At 35.0% G+C, this 20,699-nt stretch overlaps 3 protein-coding genes across 4 annotated transcripts in view; 1 reads left to right on the forward strand and 2 right to left on the reverse strand.

The window, feature by feature from the left end:
* LOC126973382 (transferrin-like) overlaps window positions 1-13,106 on the reverse strand; it is a 37,030-nt gene extending 23,924 nt beyond the window's left edge. Inside the window, exon 1 of the mRNA XM_050820627.1 lies at window positions 12,849-13,106. Within this exon, the coding sequence (XP_050676584.1) occupies window positions 12,849-12,933 (85 nt within the window). The 5' untranslated portion in view covers window positions 12,934-13,106. The remainder of the gene's footprint in view (window positions 1-12,848) is intronic.
* The window catches only part of LOC126973411 (uncharacterized), a 139,271-nt gene extending 119,138 nt beyond the window's left edge, over window positions 1-20,133 (forward strand). The window contains exon 9 of the mRNA XM_050820674.1: window positions 19,761-20,133. The gene's annotated coding sequence lies outside the window, so the exon portion shown is untranslated. The remainder of the gene's footprint in view (window positions 1-19,760) is intronic.
* LOC126973412 (uncharacterized) lies at window positions 14,183-20,550 on the reverse strand. 2 transcript variants are annotated; one of them, XM_050820675.1, is made up of 4 exons: window positions 20,442-20,550; window positions 19,323-19,410; window positions 19,021-19,176; window positions 14,183-15,052 (listed from the first exon to the last, which is right to left on the reverse strand). In XM_050820675.1, the coding sequence occupies exons 2-4, from the start codon at window positions 19,407-19,409 to the stop codon at window positions 14,546-14,548; spliced, it is 750 nt and encodes a 249-aa protein (XP_050676632.1). In that variant the 5' UTR covers window position 19,410; window positions 20,442-20,550; the 3' UTR covers window positions 14,183-14,545. The 2 variants fall into 2 exon arrangements, with proteins under 2 accessions (XP_050676632.1, XP_050676633.1); XM_050820676.1 differs by lacking the exon at window positions 20,442-20,550 and adding an exon at window positions 20,092-20,157.
* Window positions 20,551-20,699: the final 149 nt, after the last annotated feature.

A 20,699-nucleotide genomic window follows, 5' to 3' on the forward strand; every position in this document is an offset into this window, starting at 1 on the left:
CCGGACCATCGGAAGGTCCGATGCGCGCCTCTTACCAATTGGCCCAGCGTCGTACTCGGTACGGTCCAGACGGTAATAACGCAAAATACCATCGAATATGGTCCCGTACCAGACCGCTCTGATAGTTCGGCCGTACCAAATTTTATCAAAATACACACTATCATTACAGAATATTCCAATGCGATAGAGGTACATACATTTTTACATTTTACATTTTTATATTTAAATTTTATAACATATATCATAAATAATGCTACTTTCGTGAATTCACCCTGAGTGCAACAAAACAGATCCGTCTGTGAGGCACGCGTCACCGCTTGGCTTAACAAGTTGGTGCGCGCGGACGGCACCTTCAGAAACGGCGGCCGACGTCGGCTCCATACGTACCTATCCGGAACAGCAAAATGCAGTCTGCCCAATATATCCGCATTATGCACCTTCCCTCTTAAGACTTTAAATAGATATGAGATCAGCGCTTCATCCCTCATCATGTGATTAAAAGCTATTATTTGTACCTACTACATTTTTTTTGTACACTTTGGGACACATTTTGTCCATCTCCTTTCAAAATGTCTACCATATTATATATTTTTTTACTCTTAGATTATGGATTGGTATCCGTTGCGCTCCAACTAGATATCGCACTACCTGAGAACAGTATTTTTTTTATTACGGCAACTATTAGATGTTTGTGTGTGTGGCATCTTGACACTCAATGGCGTATTTCCAATTTTGTCATATACGGTGTTATTTTACATTGAAATTAATAAAATACAAAATACTTACTGATGATATTATGTGATCCCAGTGTCTTTCTTATTTCTTGTAGTACTATTTTTACAAGGTTTTAATACGCAACCGGCATTTTAGTTTCAACTATTAGCAAAGTTTAACAGAACATGTGGCACATCAACGTAACACATTGTTCGAGACTGGCTCGAGTACGCCCACTTGGGCGTAATATTTAGCGACTACGCCTGCGGTATCTAGTTGGAGCGAAGACCAATCCCTAATCTAAGTTTTTTACTATATTATATATTCTTTGACACAACAAAGATAATTTCAATATCAGCTTAATTAATTGTTTGAGGATAAATTTAGTGAAATAAGCGATCAGTTTTTGTTGAGTGTTGCATCACAGAACATATCGCGAAGGTCACGAGCTCTGGGTTTCATGATGTTAACGGAAATCTCCAAATTTGGTCCATCGTTACGTCAAAGATATGTGTACCTAGACCATAGACTAAGAATGTCCTAGCAAATAGAAAGCGTATCGTATTGTTAAGGACGCGTTTACGAATCCGACAAAATTAAGATATTTTTCGGTAGAGTTTGTGATGAAATGAAACTAAATCTAACAAAACTAAAAATTGCCGCAAATAGATTACTTCTTTATCTCCAGTTAGCGAGAAATTCCTTTGAAATTTTATGTCGTAAAAACGATTATCTCCTTACTTAACGTTACCTCTTCACACAAAATTGACGAAATGGGGCTTCATTCAGGATCAGTTTTCTGGTACTACTTACATAATTTTGTCTCTTAAAAATTACGTAAGGAAAGCAGATAGAATATTTTCAAAAATACGGGAAATAAATTGATGAATATGTTATAAATAATCTCAGAAAAATTCGCCATTACAAAGTTTACACTTCTGTCAAGTGCTTCTGTCGTGTGATCTAAGCCAATATATACTAGCGTTAAGACGAACTGACAACCCGTTGATGCGTGACGATTTATATTTGTCAAAGAGTGCTAGAGTTCGGTTACAGTAACTAAAGATTCGCTTACCTTTTCTATGTTGCTGTATTAGATAATTTACATGTCTAGATAGAGCCTCTTGCTGTTAGACAACCGATGAAAACAGGCCAGGTTTATGATATGAAATGAAATTATTTTATTTGCAAGAAACATTGTACTTAAGATATTAACATAATATTATTTATAATCCAATATGTTTCGTCAATTGACATGAAAAACGATTTGACGACCGATATAGCCGAATGGTTAGTGACCCTAAGTGACTACTAAGCTAGGGGTCCCGGGTTCGAATCCCGGTAGGTGCAATCATTTATATGATGAATATGGATGCTTGTTTCCGAGGCATGGATGTTTATATGTAATTTATGTATGTTTAAATAAGTATATTGTATTAAATATATCATTATCTTGTACCCATAGCACAGGCTATGCCTAGTTTGGGGCATGATAATTTGTGTAAAAGTGTGTCAATATTATATTATATTATTATATGTTATAGAGTTGACTACATGATCGTTATTAACCCTTAATGGGTCAATTTTCCAAAAAAAGGGAATATCTACTTCAATTTTTTGTAAAATTTCACTAATTAGGTACTTACATTGAGTTCACGGACGAGTAAAAAAATAAGGACTCCGTGTCGCCATACATAACAGTGGGGCACCATAACAAGCCGATAAACGTGTAAATACATAGCCCCACGCATACACATACACTAATACAAGCCGATCGGCCGCCATTATGAGATTTGCCATCGTCTGTGACAGATCAGTTTGCGTCGCAATAAAATATTTTAAAAATGCCGTTGTGCGTTGTGAAAAAGTGTAAAAATAATAATATGAAAGTATTTGTGGATATATGATTATCTAAGGGAGAAAAAATTGTGTAACTGGTACAGCCCGTAACCGCACACACACTAGTATAAAGGTGCGTCACTTGCTATTATCACGGGGCGGAGTCCTTCTTTTTTACTAGTCCGTGATTGAGTTATGCTCAAAGTACCAACACACTACTGTTATACTGAAACATGTCGGATTTCACATTACCGTCATTAATATTAATAAAAATAAAATGTAAAGATATTTATAATACTTATAAAATGTAAATAATTTAATAATTCATTTAGTACCTTTGTATAATCTCAACAAATTGAATGTCACAAAAATATATAATTAATATATATTATTAGATATCAAATAGACTATTTCGTAATAATAATTCATTTTGTATTGAAAAATTTATTTTAACGATATAAGCACTTATTTATTAACCATTGATGCTATCTTTCTCTATTAGTCTGGTGTGCGTGACAAGCTACGTCTTACACTCACGATTAGTATGACACTGTGTTAGTGTGCGTGCTTTTAAAAATAGAGGTTAACTATTAACCTCAATTTTTTCGACCTTTTTTAATTGTTGTCACAGTCTATCTAGACAAATAAATGATCTAAGATTGCTGTAACTCAATTAGGGATGTTCTTGTCTTTTGCATGCACGTTTGTGTTTACGCTAGTATAGTGTAAGTCTAAGAAAGGTTTAGCTCGACAGACGTAATCCTTGTCATGGATCATGGCGAGTTTGTTATACGAAATACAACTAATCTAAGATAATTTAAACGTCTAGATAGAGTCTCTTGCTGTACGACAACTGATAAAACAGGCCAGGTATATCTGCATTCGTATCACACAAAATAGAGGGTAGTTCTAAACTCAATTTTTTTCGACGTTTTAACAGCTTTCATAGCTGTCACAGTCTATAAATAGACAGTATAAATAATCTCAGCAACTAATTTTGTTGTTTGAACTAATAAAATTAAATCCAAAAAAAATAGTTAAAAGATCCCACAACATAAATTTATTTTAAATATAAATTTAATAAAATATTTGTTAACATAACTCAACTTCCGTCCGCCTCTCCCGATCACACTTTTCATAGGTACGCTCTCGTCACGCATTCACCATCTTGCTGCACAAGTCAGAAAAAGCGTGCGTAAAGCACGGACTAGTAAAAAAATAAGGACTCCGTGTCACCTTAAATAACAGTGTAGCATCAAAACAAGCCGATTAACGTGTAAATACATAGCCCCACGCACTACACACTTACACTAATACAGGCCGATAGGCGGCCATTATGAGAATTGTCATCGTCTGTGACAGATCAGTTTGCGTCTCAATAAAATATTTTAAAAATGCCGTCGTGCGTTGTGAAAAAGTGTAAAAACGATACTTTATAAGTATTTGTGGCAATATATGATTATTTAAGGGAGAAAAAAATGTGCAACTAGTATCCCCTGTAACCGCACACACTAACATAAAGGTGCTTCACTTGTTAATATCATGGCGCGGAGTCCTTCTTTCTTACTCGTCCGTGGCGTAAAGAAGCTTTATTTTCAAAAACTACCAACTAGGCAGAGGCATAAAAGACATTTATTGTCTGAAAACGGATTCCTTGGGAATTATTTTGATGTGAATAAACGCACTATGATCACTTCGCAAAAGAATAGTACTCTGACAGATATACAACAGCATAATATGAAACTCTTCAAATATAAAATATGCGATCTTTATACGGTTATTAGAAGTAGTAACACTAACTTAACGCTACGCGCGAGACGGATGCGAACACGAGGCAAGAACATTTTGTTTTATCAATTGAAACAGTACACACGTAGTACATAGTAGTTATGTAGTTAGCTACCACAAAGTTGTGGAATAGCTTCCTTGTGCGGTGTTTCCGGGACTATACGACATGGGTACCTTCAAGAAAAGCGCGTACACCTTCCTTAAAGGCCGGCAACGCTCTTGTGATTCCTCTGGTGTTGCAAGAGAGTGTGGGCGGCGGTGATCACTTAACACCAGGTGACCCGTACGCTCGTTTGTCCTCCTATTCCATAAAAAAAAAAGTTACACAATATTGTCAATTTAAAGAACCATTTACCTGAAATACGACACACCATCCTTTTTAAGTTTAAATGTGCTGTTATTTGGACAGTTTTTCACTGAACATTTTGTCATTGCGTGGCGTTGTATTCAAAGCGCGGTCGAAACACGACTGTAGAAAAACTCTCTCTAATAGATGTGTAGGCAGAGTTTTGCTTGCGACAATGCTTGTGCATGATTGTGAGTCAAGTTATTTACTGTACGTCAATGAATGTAAGTAATAAATCATAATATTTTTAAATTTCATACATATACTTGACTTTTATTTGTTCTATAACCTTGCACGATGCTTCATAATATGTGAAAACCTGATTTTAAGTAAACTCAATTACCCACAAAGTGATGCAACAATAATACCTAAACGTCACGACCTCGGATCTACTCGAGCATATTAAAATTAAAAAGAGTTTTTGATTACAGCTATCGTTGAATCAATTCACACTTCTTAACTAATATTATTTATATATGTGGTGCAAGACTCATCTAAGACAATTTACAGGAACAAACATGTCATTTAAATTACCTAAATCTACAAATATATTTGGCACCTGAACAAACCACTAGTTACGTCATTCCTCTATTCTTAAACGAGATTCCCTTAGAGATTCAAAAATTATATATAAATAAAAATAAATATAAGTCATCGTTAAAAAAGTACTTTTTACAAAATCCTTCATTAATATAATTTTATCTGCGGTAAGCTAAGTAGACAACTAATTTGTAATTACTAACATTTAGTTGATAATTTTTTTTATTTTGCATTTTATTGATTTCTGTTTAAAATAAGATCTTGTAATAACTGTATTAATTGAAAATGCAGATAAGCTTACTAAAGTTTAAGTGTGTGTTATTATATTGTAAGCTATAACTATATTGTATTTTAAATAAATATTATAAAAAAATAGAAAGAAATAAAAAAATAAAGGCATGAAGGCATTCAGTTTCTCATAATTGATTCCTTTAGAATTCTTTTAGATGTCATTTCTAATATACTACTACCGCTTCGGAAACAAATGACGCTCTGATAGAGAAGAAACGGCGCAAGAAACTTTCCCAGGATACTTTTTTTGCGCTCTTTTTAATGAAATATTCAGTATTGTATAGTCATTGCTATTGCTATAAAATAATCATAATCTAGTCCCAGGCTGTCGGATCACTTAGATATACAGCTGTGGAGTAGTAGGACTTACGACAGAGCCATTTCTTTAAATTTATTCAAAGATAATGCCTGAACAGTGGCTGGGACTTTATTATAAAAGTGTATACATTTACCCTTAAAGCTATTGTGTATCTTATGAAACCTACTAGAATTACTTACAAGCAATCCCTTATTTCTAGTGTTATAATAATGAAAATCAATATAAAGAGCAAAAAGGTGACGATTTTTGTGAACGTATATTAAATTTTCATAAATGTACTGACTATGAAGAGTCATACTATTTATTTCTTTAAATTTTTCTTTGAGAGACTGTCTATAAGAGGATGTAACTACGTTTTAAGTACCTATCCTCAAAATTCCACAGACAACCAAACAAACTCACGACCTTTGGTCTACTCAAGTATTTAAAAAATATAACTACAAACAACCGACTTCAAAAAAACTTCCAAAACAATATAATATGCACCAAAAAGTAAAAAATATAATTGCGTATTCTTCTACAACTTAATAATCAACTTATTTTTAGAGTTCTCCTAAGTAAATTTAAATGATAATATTAGACTACCTAAAAGTCAACCAAATTATTACAATATAATTAAATTACAATAATGGCATTTGAAATGGGACAAAGGAGAGCACCAGCTTTAAAATAAAATAAAAATCATCAAAATCGCTTCACCCAGTCGAAAGTTTTGAGGTGGTTTGTTTTTTTTGTTTGTCGTATTTTGTACTCACGTAGTCAGGGTATAGAAAAAGAGGCTTTAATAAATAAATACATTCCTTAGAATGCTTATTTAAGGCGACACTAAATGCCGGCGACCATGAGCGATATGAGTTCACGGCTCCTATGTAACAAAGCCAATATTTTCAAAATTCTTGCATCGAAAATTTAACATTTTAACAGGCGCAAACAGTTTAATTGCTTACAGTCCTCATTATTGATTACTAATCTTAATAAATGTACCAACACAAAAAAGTAAAAGCTTTAAGAACAACTTTTATGAGAGCAGTATACTAAACAAATGCATCATGCCGAGAAAAAACTTGTTTAACTGCAAACAAAACTGGTCGTTCATAATAGCTCTGGAGTGTTAACTTTAACTAACAGCAAGCATTAGCAACCTACAAGTAAGACTTAAGGGTATGTGTAACAGGACAAAGTAGTGTTTATAGCTCCAAATGCTATATTTTCACCACAAAACTTGTCTAAAAACACCTTGTTTGCGTGTTTTCTGCTTACTCTTCGCCTTAAGCGAATGCCCAAGTCTATAAGCACCTTAAGCAGTATTAGTATAACCTAAAACCTAAGCACAATAATTTATCCTGTTCAAACCGGTTTTAAATTTAAACGCAAGTTAAATTTATGGTTATTCCCCGTTTGTTCTGGTATTCCCCGATTACTTATCACGACGTATCATCTTAATTTTCTTTCTGCGAATCTCGTACGCATTTTTTTGCATAATATGCTTTATAATATAGGTTTTATATGAGTTTTTTTTTCAGTCATAACCTGAATATTTTTTCATGAAATTTAATGATTTCAAACATCATTTTTACGAGTACGTTTGTCCTTGTTGATTTAATTTAGAATAATTAATGCAATCTGTTGAAATTACCTATATTTTATTATTGAAGATGAGGAAAAACGAGCCAACGAGACACCTGATTTTAAACGAGATCACGGAATGGGGTACAATGTACTATATTCAATTTAACCCCAAAAAGACTATGATCTATGGAACTTAAAAAAATTATATTAAATCTATATATATATATGTATAAGAGATTTCCACGTATATAGTCACTCATCACGATATCTCTGGAACCATAAGGCGTGGAGACTTGAAATTTGGTAGGAATATTCCTTTCGCCGAGTACAGGTCAGCTAAGAACGGATTTTACGAAATCCCACCCGCGAGAGTTTCTTTTTTAATATGAACAGAACAACGTCTGTCGGGTCAGGTAGTAATTTATGTCTAGATACCGTCTCTTTCTGTTAAACAACCGATAAAAACAGGCCAGGAGTATTAGTTTAGTGTGCGTGACAAGCTACGTGTTACACTCGCGATTTGTATGACACTTTGTGTTAGTGTGCGTGAATTACTCAAAATAGAGGTGAGTTCTAAACACGACGTTTTCACAGCTGTCATATCTGGACGTATAAACGATCTAAGCTATAGAGGCACTTCGACTTTGGTCAGGCTTTACTTACGTCATATTTTTTTTTTATGGAATAGGAGGACAAACGAGCGTACCTTGTGTTAAGTGATCACCGCCGCCCACATTATCTTGCAACACCAGAGGAATCACAAGAGCATTGCCGGCCTTTAACGAAGGTGTACGCGCTTTTTTTGAAGGTACCCATGTCGTATCGTCCCGAACACCGCACAAGGAAGCTCATATAACAGCTTTGTAGTACGAGGAAGAAAGCTCCTTGAAAACCGCACTGTGGTGGACCGCCATACATCCAGATGGTGGGGATGATATCCTAACTTGTGGCGTGTCGTGCGAAGGTGGAATTCGGCGGCAGGAATCAGGTTAAACAGCTCTTCGGAACACTCCCCGTGATAAATGCGGTTGAAGACACACAATGAAGCGACTTCTCTACGTAACGCCAAGTGATCCAGCCGTTCACAGAGCACTGGGTCCCCCACAATTCGAGCTGCTCTACGTTGCACGCGGTCAAATGGATCGAGCTGATACTGGGGTGCGCCAGACCAGAGATGACAGCAATACTCCATGTGTGGCCGGACCTGCGCTTTATAGAGCGCTAGTATGTGGTATTATTATTAGTACGTCATATTTTTATTTATGGTTGTTATATAATTTCGCGCCAAGAATGAAACGGAGTAAATCAATAATAATCTTATAAATACAAAAAATATACAATATCCTACACATAAAATTCTAATAGGCACTTATTATTTTCCTGTTATGGCTGCATAGTTTTATACCTACACTGTAAAGTCTTCACTGAGATTTCCGCGTTTGTTGATTTTACCTCGATTAAGATAGGTTATTATAATTGTATCTATTTTAACGAAGTTTTCCTCCCACTGACTGTAAAAACATCTTTTGAATTCTAGTATTTTGTTCGAGTGACGCAGCCATTTACATCACATTTAAAGAAAATTCATTTTTTCATTATATTTCTAATTTTTATAGACAGTGCGAAAAAATTCCCTAATACACCCATAACAGTTGGAGCCATGCTGATCGTTCAATCTAGATAAAAATTATACGAAAATTTATTAATAATACTATTTAACATGACATAGTTTTGTTAGTTTTGTAAAGAAAATTGTATTATGTTTGTAATAAATTAAAAATGCTTATAATTCTGTATTAAAACTATGGCGATCTTGTTCGAAAGAGGTAAGTTAGCTCCGCTCGATTCCTCAAAGCCATTGGCTCGGTCCCCAGCCTTAAGTATTGGTACATTCGCCGTAAACAGTGATATAGGTAGTACTCCTCAGGTACTTGGTACCAATAACACTAAAACTGATAAAGAATAACATACTAGTCTTAGATAAAGGATCGGTCTCCGCTGCGCTTCAACTGGATACCGTAGTCGCAAAGTGCGGCAACTAATACTACGCCCAAGTTGGCGTACTCGAGCCAGTCTCGAACAGTGTGTGAAGTGCCGGCTTGCGTAGTAAAAAGACACTTGATCACATTACATCGGTAAGTATTTTGTATTTGTTTTTATTTCAATGTAATATAATTAGCGATCCTATCTACTAAGCTAGAGGTCCCGGGTTCGAATCCCGGTAGGTGCAAGCATTTATATGATGAATATGGATGTTTGTTTCCGAGTCATGGATGTTTAAATGTATTTATGTATGTTTATATGAATTTATGTATGTTTAAGTAAGTATAATGTATTAAATATATCGTTGTCTTGTAACCCATAACACAGGCTATATATGCTTAACTTGGGGCAAGATAATTTGTGTAAAAAGTGCGTCAATATTATTATTATATTATATATTATAACATGAAGCGTATGTTACAAAATTTGAAAGATGCCATTGAGTGTCAAGATGCCACGCACACAAGCATCTAATAGTTGCCGTAATAAAAAAGCTATTGTTGTTAGGTATGGCGGCATGTGGGAGGCTCCTTTGCGACCAGTGGGAGGCTCCTTTGCACAGGATGCCGGCTAGATTATGGGTACCACAACGGCGCCTATTTCTGCCGTGAAGCAGTAATGTGTAAGCATTACTGTGTTTCGGTCTGAAGGGCGCCGTAGCTAGTGAAATAACTGGGCAAATGAGACTTAACATCTTATGTCTCAAGGTGACGAGCGCAGTTGTAGTGCCGTTCAGAATTTTTGGGGTGTTTCAAGAATCCCGAGCGACACTGCATTGTAATGGGCAGGGCGTATCAATTACCATCAGCTAAACGTCCTGCTCGTCTCGTCCCTTATTTGCATTAAAAAAAAATGTAGTTGTAGCACAGCGGAGACCAATCCTTAATCTATATTAAAATGCTTGTAATAACAATTACTGTTATTTTATCATAGAGTTATAGACTTAAGTTTCCGAAGTACTGCAGCGCGTCGAGCATGTTCGCTGAGGCGGGAATGCCCGATTTCTTTGCTGTTATCAGAGCGTGTATATCTTCCTTCTGGGAATGTTTGCGTAGCTCTTGTAACAGCATCCTCCAGGTGGTGGGCCAAGACCTACGTAGTCCAATGATAGCACATTGGCTCTCGACACATCGGGAAGCAAATAGAAAATAGCTTTGCACACAAAGCTGTTTTCTTTTTGCTTTTATCAGATTAAATTAAAGAATTTTAAAAAATTGTATAATTATTGTATCGTATACTATTTTGATATATGCAATAAAGATTTATTATTATTACTAGCTGACCCGACAGACGTCGTTCTGTAGGTAATAAAAAAATACTGTCTTATAGGAATTTGCCAATAATATTTCAAAACATCAAGAATTATTTCTTAAAAAATTCTCCGTGTTGTCTCTATAATGAAATTGTTTCACAGCCGAACTGTCAAACCGTGCGTCAATAAATTCTCTCATAGAAAATATGGCCATGCAAAACAAATATTGGAAATAAAAAATAATTATGGGTCCCAAATCGAAATAAAAACTATCATATCTCTCAAGTTGAACGAAACGCCACTCCATGAAGTAATGCCCATTTAAATCCGTTCATTAGTTTAGGAGTCCATCGCGGACAAACAACGTGTCACGTAATTTATATATATTACTAGCTGCCCCGACAGACGTTGTTCTGTAGATAGTAAAAAAACAACTGTTTTATATTTCAAAACATCAAAAATTATTTCGTAAATATGCTCCCTGTTGTTAGAATGAAATTGTTTCACAGCGGAACTGTCAAACCGTGCGTCAATAAATTCTCTCATAGAAAATATGTCCACACAAAACAAATATTGGAAATAAAAAATAATTATGGGTCCCAAATCGAAATAAACACTATCCTATCTCTCAAGTTGGACCAAACTGCACTCCATGAAGTAATGCCCATTTAAATCCGTTCATTAGTTTAGGAGTCCATCGCGGACAAACAACGTATCACGTAATTTATATATATTATTAAGATAGACTGTCAGCCCCATAATGCTTGAACAATTTTGATTTGTCAAAATTAGTGCTACTTACGTGCTGCGTGCGTTAACTACTGACTCATTTTTCAAAATTCTAATTAGCTAATGATCCTAGAAAATATTTTACGAAATTCAAAAGAATTGTTAAAAATCTTGTGATTCAATTTTCAAAATTCTAATTTGTTAAAAAATGTTTAACTATGTGGTAAAGGGTACTACGGTATAAAGAGATAATAAATTTCTAAATGATACCACGTTTGGATTCGAATTGGAGCGACCGCCCTCAGACTATTTAATAAAAAAAATATTGTATGAAGTAATATTGTGACGAAATAAAATAAAAAAAGAAGAGATTCTTGCTGCCACAGAACAAGTAAAAGATATTGCGCCCGTTGTTCTTAGGTCTGAGGCATACATTTTCAAATGGGTGGTAGTTTTTGTTTCTCAAAATTCAAAAAGTGATTTCATATCCTATTTTAAAATAAAAATATTTGCATTTGAATGAATAATACTAGAAGCCAATTCTCATCAAACAACCAAGGAATTAGCGGCATGGTCTGATATTCGCATACCTACTCATAACTTTGACCCGTTCGACATAAAATTGGTAAAATTAAAAAGCTTGCCTTGCCGTGTTGAAACAGCACAGTAATGAAGGGATTTAAAGGTGAACTGTGACGTGTGATGAAAACAGAATTCTGTACGAAAACCGCAAGAAGACTTCGCAATGGCTGACTCCAGGTCTAATGCCACAATAATGGCCTAAAGCAAGCTGACCAGAGACACTTCTTTGCAAAAGTTGACGGCTAGATTGTATATGTATAGATTAGGCGACAACGGCGCTTTTTTCTGTCGTGCTGCAGTAATGAGTAATCATTATTGTGTTTCGGTCTGAAGGGCGCCGTAGCTAGTGAAATTACTGGGCAAATGAGACTTAACATCTTATGTCTCAAGGTGACGAGCGCAATTGTAGCGCCACAAAATTTTTAGGGTTTTCAAGAATCCTGAGCGGCACTGCATTATATCAATTACAATCAGCTGAATATCCTGCTCGTCTCGTCCCTTATTGGCGTAAAAAAGCTTATCCATGGAAAAGTTATGGTTAGTATTAGCCTCCCTCAAATCCGGTCAATAAATAACAGCAGATGGAACAACAGGCAGTGAGACATCTCTGACTCGTCATCCTTGATCATCTTCATCATCGTTGATGATAACGCAAGACCTCTAACGTCTGTATATATATAAAAACCCTCCGACATACTCCGTACTTGCTAGACCTCACCCCTACCGACTACAACTTTTTCCTTAATTTGGACAATTTTTTACATGATAAACTATTTGCTCAAGAAACATCGGATTCCGAATTGACCTTAATATTTATTATTATTAAAATGACTTACAATTTCCATTCAATCCAGACCCTACGCCCTGCAAGCACACCAATTGCACCAACGAACACAATATTAACAATTTAAAACACTTCATTTCTAACACTTATGTAATCTATGGTATTTGAGCAAAAAGACTAGTATTGATACTCCGTATTCAAACTCCCAATAAAAAAAGAAAGTGACAGAATTTGAACAAAGAATTCGCGCCAATTTTTGTAGAAACTTTTTAACATCGGCGAATTAATCGAGACGCCATCTTGCGTTCAAGTACAGATATTGACTGATGACTCAAGGTAAGGTTGTGATAATTATACGCAGAATGCAGGAAAACAACCTGTTTCGCCTAAACATATTCGGAGTTTACTCTGACCTTTCTTTTAACTGGCACATAGGTTTATAATTTATCTAAATAAATATGAAATGTTCAAGGATGTTGAGTGGTCAAAACCTGATGTAGCGTTATGGCCTATGGGTGTACATGGGTGTACCGTACCAAAATATATTGTCATTATCTACATATGCTATTGATTTTAGGGTTCCATGAGACCTATGAGCTTACGAATTGTTGGTTTTTACTTAGATAATTTATACGTCTAGACAGCTAGAGTCACTTGCTGTTAGATAAGTAACCGATAAAACAGGCCAGGTTTATTAGTTTAGTGTCCGTGCGAAACTATGTCTTACAGTCTACCTAGACGTATAATATACGTCTAGGTAGACTGTGACAGATGTGAAAACGTTGATAAAAATTGAGTTTCGAACTAACCTCTATTTTGACCAATACACGCACATTAATACAAAGTGTCATACAAATCGCGAGTGTAAGACGTAGCTTGTCACGCACACTAAATTATTAAACCTGGCCTGTTTTATCGGTTGTCTAACAGCAAAAGACTATCTAGACGTATAAATTATCCAATATCAGAAACAAAACAGAATGACAAGATATTGAGTCTATTTGAAATAATTTTGATCTTGGGTTAAAACCCAATACGAAAAGAGTCGAGAATGTTTGTATAGAAAATAGCTGGTACCTTTTATTCTTAAAAAAAAGTTTGTAGGTTTCTTTTAATACTGCATTGTTGTGTTTAGGGTTACGTACCTCAAAAGGAAAAGATGGAAACCTTATACGATCATTGTTGTCCGTAAATCGGTTATACCTTTATCTTAATTAAATAATTTCAATTATTTACTTTAACTTAGTGCCACGCTGTATATTAATTTTCCTATATTCAGATGCTATGGTGTATAAATATATTTAAGTGTTTTTAAAAAAATGGTGTTGCGGTAAGTCTTATTAGGTACTCAACTACAGCCTTCCCAAATAAAAATAAAACAAAATATTATGCTATGTACTATACATTTTTTTTCACAGAAACGTTTGGAAACACCAATGACATAGAATTTTTCACAATGTATTTCCCTATCGGTCTGTCAATCAATTGCAATGGCTGAATAATGCTGTGCAGAGCCATAAAAAGAATTCGGTAGTTATTGTCACAGTTTAAGAATTTAAAATATTTTTCTAGAATTCGAATGGGCTATCGTTAAATTCATTTATTTATCTACTTCAATATCATATACATGCTTAAAGTATACTCGTATTGTATATTGGCTGTAGCTAATAATCTATATAAAATAAGGTCCGTACATAGAAGATCTTTCTGGAGAGTGTGTTATAAGCAATGAATTCTGGCTGTATGATGCTACACCATAGGCTCCTGATCAATAGACACATAACTATTATAGCTACTCAACGTCGCAATACTTGAGTCAGGATATTTTGTAGAAGTATTGTTAGAATTAATAGAATATTCTTGCCTCGATTCCTGAACGGAAGATGCCGTCTCTGGAGCTGCTTCTGGTATATCTGTGGTTTCATTTCCCGCCACAAACGCCGCGCCATCGCATTCCATTTTTAAATGTTGTCCATTATTGGATCCAATTTTTTTGTTTTTCACCAGTAAATACGGACTCTGTGTACTTCTTGTTATGCATAGACCTATACTCAATCCATCTTTTCTCGGTTTGTTTTTTCTTGAACGTCTGTCACTTTTAACATCATATTTTCCTTTAAACAATTTTGATATTTTAGACTTTGATGGTATGCCCAGTCTTTTACACCTACTACAATTTTTGCATTTCCGATATTTCATTGATTTTACTTTATCGTTACAATTCCTATTTCGATACGATTTTCTCGAAACGGTTATCTAAAAGAAAAAAAAATAATTAAATAGTTTTAAAATATGTAATGGAGATTGTGTGCATGGATATATAGAATGTTTACAGAGCTAAAGGAACATTTACTTCTCAATTATATAATTCTCTATGTCGATAATTTTCTATCTACATCGATAGGGAGCGCAGGTCGCTCACAAGGTAGGTTTTTTTGTGTAACATGCATGTCATAAATCACTAAAGATTATACTTTTAAAAGCATAATGCCAATATTTCTACACATCCAGTGATCTACGTGTGCAATATAATAATGTACTCAGGGTACTGCTGGGATCGCCTTGGCGTTGCAGTGCATCAGGGATGTAAGCGGAGGTATCCGATGGTTTCGCTTTCATTATTAGAATAAGTTGCGCATCCCGAAAATTCTCTCAATTTCTTCAAGGGTGCATATGAATTAATAAAAAGTGAAATTTCATCGATAAGCTGGTTGTCAGAATTAAGTAGCTGTATGGATGTAGATGCTATGGTAACGAAATTTTATTCCATTTTACATAAATTTATAAAACTACATGTTCCTAAACAATTCAAACGAAATTATAAATACCCTCCCTGGTTCACACATAACCTTATTCAAGTGTTGAATGAGAAAGAAAAGATACGAAAACGCTACAAAAAATATATGAATGAAATGGATAAACTACAATATAACTTATTAAAAGATAGATCTCGTGTACTTATAAATAGTTCTTATGAAAAATATATAAAAAAAAATAGAAGATAATATAAAAGTAAACCCAAAAATGTTCTGGTCTTACATAAAATCTAAAAGAGGTAATACAAGTGTAATTCCATCTTTAATGAAATGAAACGATAGTTCAACGAACGATGGCACTGAGATTGCAAACTTTTTTGCTGAGTTCTTTTCATCTATATATAATAACACGTCAAAAATTGTATCACCACAAAAGGATAGATACACTACATCAAAATTTAATAAAAGGAGTACAAATCACCTACAGGTAAGCGAAACAGAAGTTAAAAATAAGTTAATGTCTCTTGTCATTAATAAAAGTGCGGGAAGTGATGGTATACCTCCCATATTCTATAAAAATTGTGCTGCGGAATTATCGATACCTTTAACAATAATATATAATAAATCTCTAATGGATGGTATATTTCCAAGTGAATGGAAAAAAGGGAAGGTGGTACCTATATTCAAGAAGGGTAATAAATCGGATATTAAAAATTATAGACCTATTACTGTACTAAGTACTCCTGCCAAAATATTTGAATCTTTTGTCTGTTCCCAAATCTCATGGGAAACTAAACATTTAATAAGTGAAAAACAACATGGTTTCGTTAAAAAACGATCAACCCTTACAAATTTGTTGTGTTTTACTGATTCTGTTATAACTGAAATGAGCAATGATAAGGAGGTTGACGCTGTGTATACAGATTTTAATAAGGCGTTTGACAAAGTCGACCACACCCTGCTAATAAAGAAGCTAAGAGATGCATACTGCTTCTCAGAAAGTGTATTAGTATGGTTAGAATCATATTTAGCTCATCGACCACAAGTAGTTAAAATAAGTGGGTATCAATCTAGAGAATTTCAACAAACATCTGGCGTTCCTCAAGGCTCTAATTTGGGACCATTATTGTTTACACTGTTTATAAACGATATTTCCAAAAGTATTCAAGAATCAAATTACGAGTTATATGCAGATGACTTAGAAATATATCGTACAGTTACTTGTTCAGAGGATCAAACGCAACTACAGAATGATATCCATCGTGTAATGTTATGGTGTAATAATAATTTGATGGAACTCAATGCGTCCAAATGTTATTTTATAAAATTTTCTAGGAAACGAAAGAAATTGGAGAGTAAATATCATGTTGATGGCATACAAATAAACCATATCAATGATTTGGGTGTCATTTAGAGAGGAGATAGTAGACGAGGAGTTGAGATTTGATAAACATATTGACAAAATAGCTCACAAAAGTTTTAAAATTCTTGGGTTTTTCTTACGTAACACCAAGGCTTTCACATCAATTCCTAGGCTTAAAATACTATACTATTCCCTTGTAAGATCTCAGGTTGAATACAATTCGGTAGTTTGGTACCCCTATTACAAAAAGGATTGAGTCTGTACATCACTAGGATTGAGTCAGTTCAAAAAAAATTTATATCCAAATTGAGTTACGTCACCAATAATTACACTATTATAAGTTATAAAGACAAATTAAAATTATTCAATATGAAAACCTTAGAATTGCGAAGAAATGCGTCACAAATTCTTTTCTTATATAAGTTATTAAATAATCAATTAGACTGTCCATTACTTCTATCTAAGATTGGATTATGTGTACCACCTTATCCTTGTCGTATTAGTACATATCTGCCAGTACATATACGATTCTTCAGAAACAATTATGGGTCAAATTCACCTATCCAACTTATCTCAAAATTATATAACAGTAAATTTCATAGTAATAGTAGTATAGAAATAAATTTTAATACATTTGGCAATTTTAAAAAATACGCTTTTGAACCCTTATAATTTGGATGTATAGAATAATAGTTTTTAGTAATAGTAAACATACATATTGTAGTAGTATTACTTAACTTACAATAATAAATGAAGGCAACGCTGTGCATACCTATAAGTTAGATATAAAAATATTAAATATAAGAAATGTATCATTATAAGTAGTCATAATATTAATTGTATGTCTAGTTGGTAAGCCTTTTCTAATAAATAAATAAATAAATAAATCCCTGCTAACTCGAGTTCGTGGCAGTACCAACACATTCATGAGTTTCTCGTCACTCGTCAGTCTTTGCATTTCAGGGGGGGGGGGGATGGGACTCCCCTTTTTACAAATGAGGGTGGCTTCACACCAATATAATAATTATCATTTACCTACTTTCTCAGCCAATTCGTAGACACTTCTAGAATGAGAAAACTCTACTTCAACCAATACAACACATTTCGCCGTTTAGAGGCATTTAGATAATTATGGATTTCCGCAAACTAACGCCTAATTGAATACATTTTCTACATTATTCTTATCAAACTTTGCTCTTATTTTTGTATTCATGAAATGAGCATGTGATTTCTGACTGTACCCATCAATAGCTTTTATTTACCGAACGTACGGGTCATCTGATGTTTAGTGATCACCGCCGTCTACATTCTCTTGCAACACCAGAGGAATCACAGGAGCGTTGGCGGTCATTTGGAAAAGTGTGCCTCCTTTTTTGGAGGTACCCATATCGTATAATCTTGGTAGAAATACTGCACAAGCAAGCACATTCCACAGCTTGGTTGTGGAATGTGCTTGCGTGGAAGAAAGTTACTTGAAAACTGCACTGTGGGGGAACGCTAGTCATCCGGATGGTGGAGATGATATCCTAATTTGTGGCGTGTTGTGCGAAGTTGGAATTCGGCGATAGGAATTAGGTGAACGAGCTCTTCAGAACACTCCCCGTGTGAAATGCAATATCTCCAGGCTAACTGCCAAGGCTTCTGCCTTGCTTTCAATCGCCGCCGCCCATCTATGTGTTAGGTATACTAGAACATCGCCCACAGAGTGATCGTGGCACCGCCCGACCATGGCGAAAGCCAACAATACTTAGCGGAGTAACACTTAAGGTATAATATTCGACTAGCTGCAAGTTTCAAAAGCTAAATAATCGTATAAGTGAGGGGTACCAGTTAAAAATAACAAACTGTTCAGATTTGCAAGTGTGACACCTCAAGTCAATATCCTAATATGAAGTTATTGGGCTTGAGCAGGTTATCAACTGCAGATTCTATCGATGGAGCCACAACCTGAGAGTTGAACAAGACATACCAAAATTTCGGTCGATGCGTCACTCGGACAGTTGGCTTAGTTGTTAAGAGCGCGACGGAGCCCGATAGGCGCAGGTCGAGTCCCGAATCGTCCATGTATTTTAATTCATATCAAATTTGTGTATCTAAATAATCACATTGGCCAAGGACTTGCGCTTTTCCAGCTCGTCGTAGAGTTTCGGACAGGCCTGGTTGTGTCTCCGAACCCTCTCGATGCTGTCATGGCTGCGTCTCCCGTGACTTTCGTAGCGCTCTTGGTTCTCTTCAAATTTATCAGCGCTGTTTTTCACTCTCTGTAATTTTATTCAAACTTTGAAGGCATCTAAGGGGGCAGGTGCAGCGGAGGAAAATGCCGAAAACCAGAGGAAATATGCATCTCCTGCTTAAGCAATAATGCTTAAATTTAAATATAAATTTAACTCCATAAGTTTATCATCACCTCGGATGGCTTCAAGTCCCTCATAGGCGATGGTAGGTTTTCTTCTGTTTCAGCGCCACACTTTTTTGTAATCCCCGGTTTCTCCATTCTGAAAATTAAAACGGCTGTAATAACTGTATGTACAGTTTTCGTACGGGGCAGTACTGCCACCATATCTATTTGTGTAGTAGCAGTATAACTAACTGTATGTGCAGTGTTCGTCCGGGGCAGTACTGTCACCACACCTATTTCTGTAGCAGCAGTATAACTAACTGTATATGCAGTGTTCGCCCGGGGCAGTACGGCCGCCACACCTATTTCTGTAGTAGAAGTATAACTAACTGACCCGTACGCTCTTTTCCCTCCTACTTCTATAAAAAAAAAAGAAACATTTGACCTCATGCAACGCAGAGCTGCTTGAATAATGGGGTATACAATAATCTGTGAACTTCTTTGTAGGTCAATCACTTGGCGTTGAAAGAAGAAAGGAAGAACTATTTGACTTGAATCCTGCTGCCAAAACATACCATCGCACCACACCTCCTCTTTCTTTAATCATAACCCTATGGTTATGTAGGTACCTACGTACTATGAAGTCAACTTCATTGACATTGCATTGCGTATCAGTTAGGTACAATCAGCTGAACGTCCTACTCATCTCGTCCCTTATTGTCAAAAAATATACGTCTAGATACAGCCTTTGCCTGCTAAACAACGGCTGTAAACAGGCCAGGTTGATTACTTTGTGTTAGTGTGCGTTCATTGCTCAAAATAGAGATTAACAGTCAACCTCAATTTTGACTTTTGTTTTCTTTTCGACGTTTTCACAGCTGTGACATTCTATCTAGATTTTAGACGTATAAATGATCAAGGTTTTTTCGCTTATTGCTGTCGAATTACGCCCCAATTAGCACTTATAAAAACGAAAACATCAAAAATAGCATAACAGAAACACAGATAATAATGATATTAATCTTATTTGAAAATAATTTTGATCTAGGCTTAGAAACCAAGGAAAAAAGAGTCGAGAGCATTTGTATGATAAAATTGTCACTCCTGTTAATGTAAGCCCCAATAAATCCTAAAGGCTAGAAATTACCTTTTACTTAATGCATCTTAATTAATTAATCTGGTTCTTACCCAATTAAATGAACAATATATCACTTATGCAATTTTTATGGTGTTTCATTGAATTATTTAACTGTAAATTTGACATAATTTTTCTAAATCATTTTTCTGTACAACACAGAATACATACCTAAATGTTGACAAAAGGAAAAACCCAAAATTACTTTGTAAGTTTTTAATAATGCAATGCTATGATAGATTTACTTATCTATGCTACATGAAGAAACTACCCAATACTTTAGCCTAAGCAGTGATGATACCTATATATTT

Source organism: Leptidea sinapis, chromosome 29 (genome assembly GCF_905404315.1).
Source record: "Leptidea sinapis chromosome 29, ilLepSina1.1, whole genome shotgun sequence".
Classification (NCBI taxonomy): domain Eukaryota; kingdom Metazoa; phylum Arthropoda; class Insecta; order Lepidoptera; family Pieridae; genus Leptidea; species Leptidea sinapis.

Coding starts and splice junctions, on each gene's coding strand:
- LOC126973412 (XM_050820675.1), bottom strand. CDS start 19,409: ATGGAGAAACCGGGGATTACAAAAAAGTGTGGCGCTGAAACAGAAGAA. Junction 19,177..19,322: donor GGGACTTGAAGCCATCCGAG/GTGATGATAAAC, acceptor ATAAAATTACAG/AGAGTGAAAAACAGCGCTGA. Junction 15,053..19,020: donor AGCGCAAGTCCTTGGCCAAT/GTGATTATTTAG, acceptor TTTTTCTTTTAG/ATAACCGTTTCGAGAAAATC.